Source organism: Pistacia vera, unplaced genomic scaffold (genome assembly GCF_008641045.1).
Source record: "Pistacia vera cultivar Batoury unplaced genomic scaffold, PisVer_v2 Contig496, whole genome shotgun sequence".
Classification (NCBI taxonomy): domain Eukaryota; kingdom Viridiplantae; phylum Streptophyta; class Magnoliopsida; order Sapindales; family Anacardiaceae; genus Pistacia; species Pistacia vera.
Window position 1 is genome coordinate 445,277 of NW_022196330.1, and position 14,244 is coordinate 459,520.

Sequence of the window (14,244 nt, forward strand, 5' to 3'; positions counted from 1 at the left end):
CGTACTATTGTTGGGAGCTTGGTATATCTCACTATTACTCATCTAGATATTGCATATGCTGTTCATGTTGTTAGTCAGTTTGTTGCTTCTCCTACTACAGTTCATTGGGCAGCTGTTCTTCGTATTTTGCGGTATCTTCGGGGTACAGTCTTTCAGAGTCTTTTACTTCCATCCACCTCTTCCTTTGAGCTGCGTGCATACTCTGATGCTGATCATGGCAGTGATCCCACAGATTGCAAGTCTGTTACTGGTTTTTGTATCTTTTTGGGTGATTCTCTTATTTCTTGGAAGAGCAAGAAACAATCCATTGTTTCTCAATCCTCAACCGAAGCAGAATATCGTGCTATGACATCTACTACCAAAGAGATTGTTTGGTTACGTTGGTTACTTGCAGATATGAGAGTTTCTCTTTCTCATCCCACTCCTATGTATTGTGACAACCAGAGTTCTATTCAGATTGTTCACAACTTGGTTTTTCATGAACGAACTAAGCACATTGAGATCGATTGTCACCTTACTCGTCATCATCTCAAGCATGGTACCATTACCTTGCCCTTTGTTTTTTCTTCTTTGCAGATTGCAGAATTTTTCTTCAATATACGTGGATAAGAAATGCTAAAAAAATATTAGTCAAGATTATCAAGAATATCATGTTTAAGATGATCCGGTAAATCTATCAAAACAAATCTTAATTTGTTATGAAATTGAATTAACCAGTACTACTTTGTATAAATTTTGTTGCATACATATAGTAATGATTAAAAAAAACTGACAGCATGTTTATTAATTTATTAAGTCTATCCTGAGTTCTTTTAATGTGCGGATTAAAGAGTGTAAAATGACAAGTAATTAATGATATTTTATTAGTTAAAGTATTTAAATATAATATCTGGAATAATTTCTTTAATGATGATGAAACAATATTATAAACCATTGTTAATCATGGGATTGATGTTAGCATTATACTCTTTTTTAATTAAACTCGAAATAATCATTTATTAAGTACTAGCATCTTACATTAGTGAAACCGCTAACTTACAGTTGATAAGATTACTCCAGTATCAGGCCTAGGATTTTGATCCAACGGTTCACCAGGGCCCTTAGACCTTGACCAAGGGTTGAAATTGGGGGATAACCTTATTAGTAATAGCTCACGCAAGAGCCAAAGCAGTGGATGGTAATTGATAATCATTCTGGAGAGAGATGCCACGTCCTACTGTGGAAGTGCTAGAAACATGAAGATGCCACGGCCTATTGATAATCATTCACGATTTTTAAATTTAAAAACAGCCTCCTCATATATAAGAGTGCGCTCATAATGAAGAAGAAACTCAGAAGTACAACATTCGGGATTTGTTCAAAGAAGAAATGTCGTCCTCTCAAGTTACAGCTGTTCCAACTTCACCACCAAAAACTATTCGTCATACTGCTGATTTCCATCCCACAATATGGGGAGATCAATTCCTCAAAGATACTTCTGAACTCAAGGTGCAAACATTTGTTTGAGACATTATAAACATGTTATTTTTAAAAAAAAAAAAAAAAAAAGCCTGGCTAAGATACGATGCTTTGATATTTTAATTTTAATTTGTTGCCACTTAAATTTTGATATAAAACTGTTACACTTTTGGGGATCATATTGATCTTTCCAATTTATTTATCGCATACTGCTTTAATATACATGATTGCTACATGCCTTAAATATTTTTAATTTCATAATAAACGTATTTAGCTGCCTTTTTTTTTTATTCTATTTTTGCAGACAATTGATCCTACGACTCAAGAAGACTACGAGCAACTGAAACAAGAAGTAAGATGGATGATAATGGATAAATCAGAAACGCATGCTCAGAAATTACACTTGATTGATGCAATACAACGTTTAGGTGAAGATTATCATTTTGCAAAAGAGATAGAAGATGCTTTGGAGAAAATTTATAATGACAGTGATGAATATAATGATCTCTACACTACTTCTATCGGTTTTCGACTTCTTCGGCAGCAAGGAATTAAGATTGTTTGTAGTAAGTAATTCACATCTTAAGCTATACTAAAAATAAATAAAACATAAGTATGTCTAATTGAAGGTTGCCCTTTTTTTTTTTTTTTTTTTTTTTTTTTTTTGGGTCTTAAATGTATTTGAAAAGTTATCTTGGAGCTGAAGTTATCTTCAAGGAACAATGCCTCCTCAAGTGTCCTCATTGTTTACACTTGGAGCATGAGATGAGAAGTGATTTCCAGTTTTCTTTTTGTCTGTCATTATCCTGCAATTCTTCAGAGAAGTGTCTAGACAAAAAGTCAGCAACAAAGTTAGATTTATTGGATGCACTTATTATAGAAAGCGATGCGTCTCACTTGTACTGGGGAGGTGTGCTTAAGGCTAAGGGTACTGATAATATTGAACGGATTGTTTGATATGCATCAGGAAAATTCTATCCATCTTCCTCTGGAATATTGATTGTGCCTACTTAAGCCCAAAAGGCAGAACCATCCATTCAAACAATCCTTTCGGACAGGTGAAAGCAGCCCAATGAATGCTTGACTCCTCTATTCTGAAATGCCAGAATCCTGACTTTAGACGGAATTTTGAGAAGATTTTTCCAAATTTAGCTTTATTCAAACAAGCTGATTTGTTTGGTATCTTATAGGCATCATCAATAGTTTTATCATTTAATTTTCTATAATCGATAACCATCCACACTTTTCCTCTTTCTTGCTCAGCTCTATTCATGACCATGAATGCTGGCGAAGAGTGTGGGCTTTTACTAGCGCGTATTAATTGCATTTCCAGCAATTCCGGTATTCGCTTGCCAAATTCCTCCTTTGCATCAGGAGTATAAGGATAAGATTTGGTAGTTATCGTATCATCATCCTTCCTTAATTTAAGTGAAGCATATATACCGTCCTTTCCCATAACTTTAATGGTTGATCATCAAAGCATGGAGAAAGTTACTCTTTAAAGGATTTTACAAGTTCTTCAATCCTTAAAGAGTTCTTTCGGCTTTTATTTTCAACCTTCAAGATTATCTCTCGAAGGAAATTACTTTTGAAAAGGAGGTTACTCCTAAGAAAGAAAAACAAAAAACTAAGAAGAAAGCAATGTTTTGCTGGTCTTATAAACAAGAAGGACATGAACATGCTTATTGTCCACTGCCATGGCATTGGATGTTGACTTTTATAATAATTATATTTTGTCTTTTGTAATAATTGTATTTTGTCTTGTCTTTTGTAATAATTATGTTTTGTTTTTTTGTAATAATTAAAGATGTAATAATTTATCTTTGTATGACATATGGGAGACATGTGGACCCCAATGTCATTATCTTTATTTTGATTTGTTTTTCTTGTTTTACGGATTCAACTCATCTGAAATCTGGGCTTCTTTATATAAAGAGAAGCTTATGTACATTTTTATTCAGAGAAAAATTAATAATATACTCAGTCTAACAAATATTATTACAATTAATAACTAAACAGCCTAGTTAATTAATTGGAGAGAAAAACACATAGATTCCGTTTTAAAGATTAATTCATACTTGGGTATCAATCTTCTTGAATAAACCTTTTCCTCTGGATAACAAATAAATGCTCTGTGTATTGAATCGAAAGGTCGACACTTTCACTTGCATGATTACTTCCTCATTGCAAGAAAGCTATAATGTTCAACCTGTACAGATATGAGAATTTCTTGTAGGAGAACCATGGTATCGAATTATATTAGATAATGAGGTAAAAATGGGATCTTATGCACTAGAAGAAATTCAAAGAATAGAAGAGGAAGATTGGACCAAGCTGCATGTTGCAAAATTGCTACTGGTTAAATCCAAACTAGAGGAGCTTGTTAAAGCAAATGCTAATGTCCATATCCATAATGGGATAGTGGTAGTGTTACGAGACAGGTATGTGACAATCCAGGATAAACTCTTCGAGCATAACCAAGCCCAATTAAGAACGCTATTAGAAGGGTTTGATTTAGCTCATCTATCAAAGTAGACTTTAATGGAAGGTACTATTGATCTTTTGAGGGTGGTCTTAGGCCACGACCAGGAATCCTAACAAGAAGATGAGACTCTGAAAGATTTTATTGATCTCATCCAAGTGGATAACTTCAAAGATTGATAAAAATCTAGAGGATGGAGATTTGGACAACCAAAAATGTCCAACACGTAAGACGCTGACGTGTTTCAAATAAGCGAAAGATAATGCATGGACATCCAAGATTTTGCCGATAGAATTCAAAGATCCAGATTAAAACAAGACATTGGATGTTGACGTTTATAATAATTATATTTTGTCTTTTTAAATAATTGTATTTTGTCTTGTCTTTTGTATTATGTTTTGTTTTTTGTAATAATTAAAGTTGTAATAATTTATCTTTGTATGACACGTGGGAGACATGTGGACCCTGTTAGACAAACGGTGACGTTTAAGAAAGGTTAAAGTGTCGTCGTTTTTATGTTGAAATAATCAGCTATTAAAGCTGACTTGTAACACTGTTCACTTTATCGAAATATTAAGAAAAGTTCTAATCCCCATTTTCTCTCTGTTTTTGCTCTCAAATCCCTAACCCTCACATGGTATCAGAGCTTCCTTGACTAACGTCAATGGCAGAAAAATTTGATAGCTCTAATTCAACTGACAACATTGAAAGAATGTTTCACAACTCTGTCAACAATTCTTTTAATCTCACTTCCTCAGCTATTTCCTCTAGTCTCCAAGTTATTAATGCAAAGCTTACTCTAGACAATTACAGATTTTGGCGTTCTCAAGTACTTTTTGCAGTAGGAGCTCATGAATTGGAAGATCATCTAACAGGTTTAGTTCCCTGTCTAGCTCCTTTAATTCCTAGCAATTTCGATAGTTCTAAAGATACTGCTGATGGTCAAAATGTTGAGTTGTTTTCTAAAGAAAAGATCAATCCAGCTTACACTCTATGGAAACGAACTGATAAGTTTCTTGTGAGCTATAAGTTTCTTGTGAGCTGGTTGTTAGCATCGATATCTGAGAATATGTTTAGAACTATTTCTAAATGTCAGTATTCCACTAAAATTTGGTTTGTTCTTGAAAAAGAATTCATTACAAACTCCAAAGCCAGGGCTTTACATTTAATGAATTTACTTCAGAATACTGGCAAAGACAATCTTAGTATAAGTGAATATGTTAGAAAGATGAAAGGAATTTCTGATAGTTTGTCAGCTAGTGGGCAAATTATTTTTGAGGAAGATTTGCTTCAATATATCTTAGATGGACTAGGTCCAGAATATGACGCTGTTGTTGTAAGCCTCACCTCAAGAGTAGAATCTAGATCTGACTCAATGTCCTTGCAAGAAGCTCAATTTCTATTGCAAAAGTACGAAATCAGGTTGGACAAGTTCAATTCAGTAGACTTTCATAATAGCTCAGCTCACACTGTAGCTACAATAAAAGCCAGTTCCACATCTATGCCTAGTAATCATACTCAGAATGTCACCCCTGGTTTTGCTAATGTGTCTCATAGTCTTGATCCATCCTTAAACACATTAAGAAGTCATAAACTACATGGAAACTACCCTGTTGTTACTAGACAGATAGGCCATTCCATTTCTAGTCCTCAATTTGGTCAGCAAGGTTATCTTGATACCAATAGTTGTTTTGGATCTAGTTTTGGAATCAACTTTGGAAGTTATAGACCTCATTTCAATAATTTTGGAAGAGGTAGAGGCAGATCCAATGGAAGAGGTAAACCTGTTTGTCAGGTTTGCAATAAGACTGGACATATTGCCATACAGAGCTATCACAGGTACAATTCAGCTTATAATGGACAGATGCAAGGCACTGGTTATCAGAATTTTTACAATAATGGTAATCTGCAGTCCACTGGTCCACAGAGCTTCTACACTAATCTTGGTATTTCACATCAAAGTTACGGTGTGTTCAATGTGCCAAGTCATCAGGATCAGAATTTTAGTCGAGCATCCAACTCTTCTAATTTTTTTACTCCATCTCAGCAAGGCTTTGGACATGTTACCTTTCCACGAAATTATTCTCATGTTGGTAGTTCTGGAAATGTACCATCTCAAGCATTAGTTCAAGCTCATTTTACTGCTCAAACTGTTCAAAATACCAATTTTGTTACTGATTATGGTCATATTCCTAATTCATCTGACCATGGAGTTTAGCCAGTTATGGTGAATCAGAACAGTGGTCTGTTTGTTTATAAAGCTTCATCATCCACTCCATAGGATCCTACCTGGTACATGGACTCAAGAGCAACTGACCATGTTACATCTGACCTCACTCAGTTAAACATTAGCAAGGACTATGATGGATCATATCAACTCCAAGTAGGTAGTGGTGAGTTCCTTCACATTACACACACTGGTTTTACTTCTTTGCCAAGTATTTTGCAGAATAAATGCTTACATTTAAAACATGTTCTTTGTGTTCCTAGAATAACCAAAAACTTACTTAGCATATCAAAATTCACTAAAGACAATAATGTTGTAGTTGAATTTAATGCTGATTCCTGTGTTGTTAAGGACAAAGTCACCAGAGCAACTTTACTGCAAGGAGAGCTTAGAGCAGGCTTATATCAACTGAATCTTTCCCCAAAATTACCTTCATATTCACCTTCTTACTTAAAGTCATCGATTTCACCTCAGAATTGTTCCTATAATGTCAACTTGACTTCTGAACCTTTAAATGAGTCTCATACTTGTACCATCAATAAAGATGCTGTTATAGTAATACATGATAGTTTAAATGGTCAAATAAATAGTATGCAGAATGCTACTACACCTTGTATTGATAACTCTACATCTTGTACTGAAAATTCTGTTTCATCCTATTCATCCTGTGTTAATAAAAACAATGATGTTTCTGTTTCAGTTTGTGTTGATACAACTTTAGTTGCATCTGATAATTCTGTTTCACCCTGTGTTAATGAAGATTTCATTGCATCTGATAACTCCTTAGTTGACTCTAATAGTAATAATACTTCACCACCATCTATTCATGTTGTTCATAAACACAATGATGATGCTATGCTATGGCATATGAGGTTAGGACATCCACACTTAGCAACCTTGCAAAAGATTTTAACAAGTATGATAGCAAATGACTCCCTAATCACTAAACCTAAACTACCAATTCCCTTTTGTGATGCCTGCCATTTAGGGAAAATGCATCAAAACACCTTTCCTACTTCACATTCTAGAGCTAGTGCACCTCTTGAACTTGTGCATTGTGATATATGGGGTCCTGCTCCATTGATTTCCGCATAAGGTTTTAGGTATTATGTACACTTTATAGATGATTACAGTAGATTCACCTAGTTATTCCCTCTTAGGACAAAGGCTGAAGTCAAATCTATATTTGTAAAATTCCATCATCTAGCAGAAAGACAGTTTAACTGTAAATTGAAATGCCTTCAGTCTGATCAAGGTGGTGAGTACAAGGGACTGGTTTCATATCTTACCACTGAAGGCATTCAATTCAAATATTCTTGCTCCTATGTTCATCAGCAAAATGGTCGTAGTGAAAGAAAACATAGGCACATTGTTGAAACAGGCCTTACTCTCTTAGCTCATGCGTCTATGCCCTTAGATTTTTGGTGGCTTGCTTTTGAATCTGCTGCGTTCCTCATTAATAGAATGCCTTCACTAGTAACCGATAACCTGTCTCCTTATCAATTGTTGTTTAAGACAGTTCCTATTTATTCAACACTGAAAGTGTTTGGTTGTGCACGTTTTCCTTTTGTTAGAACTTTCAATAGGCATAAATTTAGTTTCCATTCTTCAAAATGTGTCTTTGTAGGGTAAAGTTTAGTTCACAAAGGCTATAAGTGTCTCACATCTGATGTTAAAATCATTGTTACACCTAGTGTTAAATTCAATGAATCTGATTTCCATTTTTCCACTGGTTTTAAGTATCCTAACCTATCCACACTTTCTCCTTTAGACCAAAATCAGTCTTCCCGTTTTTCTAAACAATTTTCTAGTTTACCCTTTCGGTCTATAGCTTCTTCTGAGTCTCCTGCAGTAAAATGCTCTATACCTAAGTTCTCTATAGCAACTGGTAAGCAAAATTCCTTTACAACTTCTCCATTTCCTTTCTCTCATAACACAATTCCCATATCCCAAAAACAATATGCCATATCACCTATATTATCTTAATCTCACTCACCCACACTCTCTTCTACACCTTCTACAACTAATACTCCATCAAACATTAATCCATCATCATCTACATCTCTCCAATCACCACAAAAAATTCCTTCAGACAAGGTTATTCCCATATGCTCTATTGAGGTGGATCTGTGTCCATCTCAGTATGCTGATAAAACTGAAACATCAGATTCTGTTCTTAATATGCACCCCATGATGACAAGAGCAAAAACAAAGAGCAAAGCATCTTGTCCTACAATTTTTACAGCTATTAGTTCTCCTCTGACTGAACCAGCATTAGTTTATGAAGCTCTTAGCTTGCCAGAATGGAAACAAGCCATGCAGATTGAATATGATGCTTTAATTGCTAATAATACCTAGACTCTTGTTCCCTTTACCTCAGATATGCATGTTGTGGGAAATAAATGAGTTTTTAGAGTCAAATATCATGTTGATGGCGCCTTACAAAAGTATAAAGCAAGATTAGTTGCAAAGGGTTTCCAACAAACTGCTGGATTAGATTATTTTGAGACTTTTAGTTCAGTCATAAAACCCTCAACCATTAGGATTATTTTTACCCCTGCTGCCACATACAATTGGGATATACAACAAGTGGATGTCAATAATGCTTTCTTGAATGGTGAGCTTAGTGAAGTTGTATATATGGAACAACCTTCTGGTTTTGTTAATCAGCATAGAGTTTCTCATGTTTGCAAGTTGAATAAGGCCTTGTATGGTCTTAAACAAGCTCCTAAAGCTTGGTTTGACAAGTTCAAAGTAGCTCTGATCTGTAAAGGTTTTCATAATTCAGTATCTGATTCTAGTCTCTTTATGCATAAGGAAAATCATCAGGTTACATATGTCTTAATATATGTTGATGATATTCTTCTTACTGGATCAAACATTCATTTTGTTCATCAATTGGTGAAAGAGCTGAATGATAAATTTGCTTTGAAAACACTTGGTTCCTTACATTACTTCCTGGGTCTTGAGGTCACTAGAAATGCAGTTGGGATTCATCTAAAGTAAACTAAATACGTTACTGATTTGTTGCTTAGAACATGCTTGAGGCCAATCCTTGTTCTACTCCCATGGCCTTTGGTACTAAATTGTTTCCTGAAGACAGTCCACTGTATGACAATCCTAGTCTGTTTCGAAGCACTGTAGGAGCTTTGTAATATTTGCTTCTTACTAGACCTGATATTAGTTTTTCAGTTAATAAACTCAGTCAATTCCTTCAAGCTCCCAGTGACCTGCAATGGCAAGCATGTAAGAGAATTTTAAGGTATCTTAAAGGTACTATCAGCCATGGTTTGCTCTTTAGACCAGCAGCTAGTTTAAACATAGAATGTTATGCTGATGCAGATTGGGGTAGTAGTATTGCAGATAGGAAATCCACCAGTGGATATTGTGTATTTTTGGGGCCTAATTTGATTCAATAGAGCTCTAAAAAATAGAGAGTGGTTGCCTTGTCATCCACTGAAGCAGAATATAGGGCATTGGTACAAACAACTACTGGAGTAGCTTGGTTACAAAGTTTATTTTCTGAATTGGGTCTAACATTTGACAAATCTCCGGTTGTTTGGTGTGATAATGTTAATGCAGGGGCCTTGGCAACAAATATAGTTTTTCATGCCCGGACAAAGCATATTGAGATTGATGCGCATTATATCTGTGAACAAGTTCTAGCCAAGAAACTTGTAGTTCAATATGTTCCCTCCAAGTTACAAATTGTAGATATTTTAACAAAAGCTTTGTCCATTTCTCAATTTCTTACTTTAAAGCAGAAATTGAATGTTGTTGATCAAGGTACAAGCACCATTGGTTGATTAAGTTGCTTTGACTGAGTAATTTTGGGTTAGTAGTTATGAAGATGAAGATTGCCGGTGTTGAGTTCTTGAGCTGTGAAAGTTGCTGTTGCAGTTATAATTTTGCTATGTAGTTGAAATTTTGCAGTTGTTTTGGTTGAGTATTTTTTTTTTTTTTTTTTGTAGTTAGTTGAGAAATTGTAGTTTTTCTGTGTTTGTTGAAGAAATCTGTCGATTGAGCAAATGTGAAGCTGTTTAAAAGTGTAGATTCAAGCTGAAAAATGTACAACTGTATGAAAATGCAGCTGTGAAGTTGTAAGACCGAGACATTACAGAATGTTATTGATCAAGGTACAAGCAACATTAGTTGATCAAGTTGTTTTTGGCTAAGTAATTTTGAAGATGAAGGTTGGTAGTTCTAAAGATGAAGATTGCTTGTGTTAAGTTGACTTGCTATGGAAGTTGCAGTTGTAGTTATAACTTTTGCTGTGCAGTTGGAGTTTTGCAGTTACTGTGGTTAAGTAATTTTTTGGCTTATCAAGTTGATTTGTTGAAATTTCATTTGTAAAGAAATCAGCAATTGAGCAGATGTGAAGCTGTATAACAGTGTAAATGTCAAGCTGTGAAATGTGAAGTTATATGAAAGTGCAGAACTGAAACTGTGAAAATGAGAAATTGCAATTTGTTGTTGAAATTGCAAAAAAAAAAAAAAAAAAAAAAATTGCAGATTGTTGTTGAAATTGCAGAGAAATTGTAGATTATTGTTGAACAGATGTTAAACTATATGAAAAAGTGCTGCTGTGAAGTTGTGAAATTGTGTGAAACTGTGAAATCACAGTTGTGATGTTGTGAAGCAGAAATTGGCAAATGATCAGCAAGTTAATCTCAATTGACTTGTAGCTGAGCAGATGTGAAAGTTGTATGAAAGTGCAAAGTGAAGCTGTGAAAATAAGAAACTGTATGAAAGTGCAGTTTGCAAATAACTGATCATCTTGTTATGAGGTGTTGGTATCTTGTTATGAGGTGTTGGTCTTAGTGGCAAGTTTTATTTGACAGGGGCTGTTAAGACACATTTTATCAAGATGAAAGATGAAACTGTAAATGCAGTTTAGCTTGATTGGGGCTGTTAGACAAACGGTATTTGTCCAAGCTAAAACTGCAAGTAGAGAGTAGAGTTTAGCTTGACTGGGGCTGTTAGACAAATGGTATTTGTCCAAGCTGAAACTGCAAGTAGAGAGTAGAGTTTAGCTTGACTGGAGCTGTTAGACAAACGGTGATGTTTAAGAAAGGTTAAAGTGTCGTCGTTTTTATGTTGAAATAATCAGCTATTAAAGCGGACTTGTAACACTGTTCACTTTATCGAAATATTAAGAAAAGTTCTAATCCCTCTTTTCTCTCTATTTTTGCTCTCAAATCCCTAACCCTCATAGACCCCAATGTCATTATCTATGTTTTGATTTGTTTTGTCTTGTTTTACAGATTCAATTCATTTGAAATCCAGACTTCTCTATATAAAGAGAAGCTTATGTACATTTTTATTCAGAGAAAAATTAATAATATTTTCAGTTTGTGAAAAATTTATTCTCTCAATATCTTGTTTTACTTTTGAATTGCAAACTTGAGACAAAGAAAAAGGTTCATTCAAGAAGATTGATACCCAAGTATGAATTAATATTTAAAACTGAATCTATGTGTTTTTCTCTCCAATTAATTAACTAGGTTATTTAGTTATTAATTGTAATAATATTTGTTAGACTGGATATAAAAAATATTATATAGGTGTAAATCGTGCAATGTACGTAGCTTTCCTATATAAGAGTATGTTCGCCTTAGGAAAAACTCACATTTTCAGATAGTAATTGTGATTAATTGAAAGAAAAATCATTTGTTAAATACTAGCATCTTACATTAATGATCATAAAAAGCTTACTCCAGCATCTTAAATACTAGCATTTATTAAACTCGAAATGATCATTTATTAAATACTAGCATCTTACATTAATGAAAGCGCTAACTTACAGTTGCTAAGATTACTCCAGTATCAGCCCTAGGTTTTTGATCCAACGGTTCGCCAGGGCCCTTAGACCTTGACCAAGGGTTGAAATTGGGGGATAACGGTATTAGTAATAGCTCACGTAAGAGCCAAAACAGCAGTATGGATGGTAATTGATAATCATTCTGGAGAGAGATGCCACGTCCTACTGTGGAAGTGCTAGAAACATGAAGGAGAACTATTTTTAATTAATTTTCACGATTTTTAAATTTAAAAACAGCCTCCTCATATTGGGGCTGCTGTTCTATATAAGAGTGTGCTCATAATGAAGAAGAAACTCGCAAGTACAACATTCGGGATTTGTTCAAAGAAGAAATGTCGTCTTCTCAAGTTACAGCTGTTTCAACTTCACCACAAAAAACTATTCGTCATACTGCTGATTTCCATCCCACAATAAGGGGAGATCAATTCCTCAAAGATACTTCTGAACTCAAGGTAATTACTATATGAGATTAAATTTCTAGATGCACCCACCCTATGCATGCACATCACACAGGTAAAATGAATGCGACTCACATACTACATAATTTGTATAATTATATATGCATTCTTTTCTTTTACCAAAACGTAATTATCGTACCATTTTATGCAATGTCAATTGACAAATAAAGGGTATTTTTCTCCAATTGGTTGTTGCAAGATTACCAGAAAGAAAAAATGAAATAAAGATGCATGTTCTATATGCAAACATGTGTTTGAGACATTATAAACACGTTGTTATTATTATTATTTTTTTTTTGAAAAAATGGCCTGGCTAAGATACGATGCCACTTAAATTTTGATATAAAACCGTTACACTTTTGGGGATCATATTGATATTTTGCATTTTTTTATCGTTAATATATATCATTGCTACATGCCATAAATATTGTTGATTTCATAATTACCGTTTTACCTAAAAATATTGTTGATTTCACAATAAACGTAATTAGCTTTTTTTTTTTTTTTTTTTTTTTTTTTTTTTTTTTAATTCTATTTTTGCAGACAATTGATCCTACAACTCAAGAAGATTATGAGCAACTGAAACAAGAGGTAAGATGGATGATAATGGATACATCACAAACGCATGCTCAGAAATTACACTTGATTGATGCAATCCAACGGTTAGGTGTGGATTATCACTTTCCAAAAGAGATAGATGATGCTTTGGAGAAAATTTATAGTGACAATATTGAATATAATGATCTCTATACTGTTTCTATCCATTTTTGACTTCTTCGACAGCAAGGAATTAAGATTGTTTGTAGTAAGTAATTCAAATCTTAAGCTATGCTAAAAATTATTATAATTAAAGCGTACTGAACGAATAAATAAAACGTCTAATTGAAGGTTACTTTTTGTTTTTTTTTGGGGGGTTGTAATTAAGCAGATGTATTTGAAAAGTTCAAAGATGATGAAGGGAAATTCAAGGCATCCTTGATTAAAGATGTTCCTTGAAGCCCTCACTTTTCCTACGACTCACCTTAAGTCAATGGTGTCTTGTGCAAGCCCTCACCCTGCAAAACAAATAAATCACGCTCTTAATTGTCCTCTCCGGAAAGGCCTACCAAGGCTAGAGGCAAGATTTTTCATTTCTGTTTATTCAAGAGATGATTTACACAATAAAACTCTGTTAAAGTTTGCCAAGTTAGACTTTAACATGTTACAAGCAATGTACCAGAAGGATCTCAAAGACGTCTTACAATAAGTTCCTCTTTGTCTAATGGAATTATATTTTAATATTACCAAGGTATATTTTTATGGTTATATAGTTGAAGATGTATTTCAGGTGGTGGAATAATGTAGACTTCATTTCAAAGCTGTCTTACGCGAGACAAAGAATGGTGGAGGAATATTTTTGGGCACTGGGAATTATTTTTGAGCCACAATATGCATTTGGTATTAGGAGTATGGCCAAATTAATATGTCTGTTAACCCTCATAGATGATACATACGATTTCTATGTTAGAATTATTTATAATTCTTATAAAGTGGTCCATGTGAATTAATATAATAAAACGTTTAGTAATAATTAATTTAATTGAAGGGCATACTGGTCTTTAATATTTGATGGGAAGGTTACATCAGTTATTAAAATAACTGATGTTTGCAGTTAATTAAATAACTGCAATATAAAAGTTGAGTCCTCTCTCTATTCCCAATGTACGCTAAAATTTTTCTCTGTCCATCGAGAGAGTTTGCGATTACAGAAGGGAAGAAAGGGAGATAAACTCTGTCTATTTTGATTCAATCAAGATTC

The 14,244-nt window shown here is 34.1% G+C and overlaps 1 protein-coding gene across 1 annotated transcript; it reads left to right on the top strand.

The window, feature by feature from the left end:
• Positions 1–1,363: 1,363 nt before the first annotated feature.
• On the top strand, positions 1,364–13,245 carry LOC116105232 ((E)-beta-farnesene synthase-like). Its single transcript, XM_031391664.1, has 2 exons — positions 1,364–1,488; positions 12,990–13,245. The coding sequence occupies exons 1-2, from the start codon at positions 1,369–1,371 to the stop codon at positions 13,215–13,217; spliced, it is 348 nt and encodes a 115-aa protein (XP_031247524.1). The 5' UTR covers positions 1,364–1,368; the 3' UTR covers positions 13,218–13,245.
• Positions 13,246–14,244: the final 999 nt, after the last annotated feature.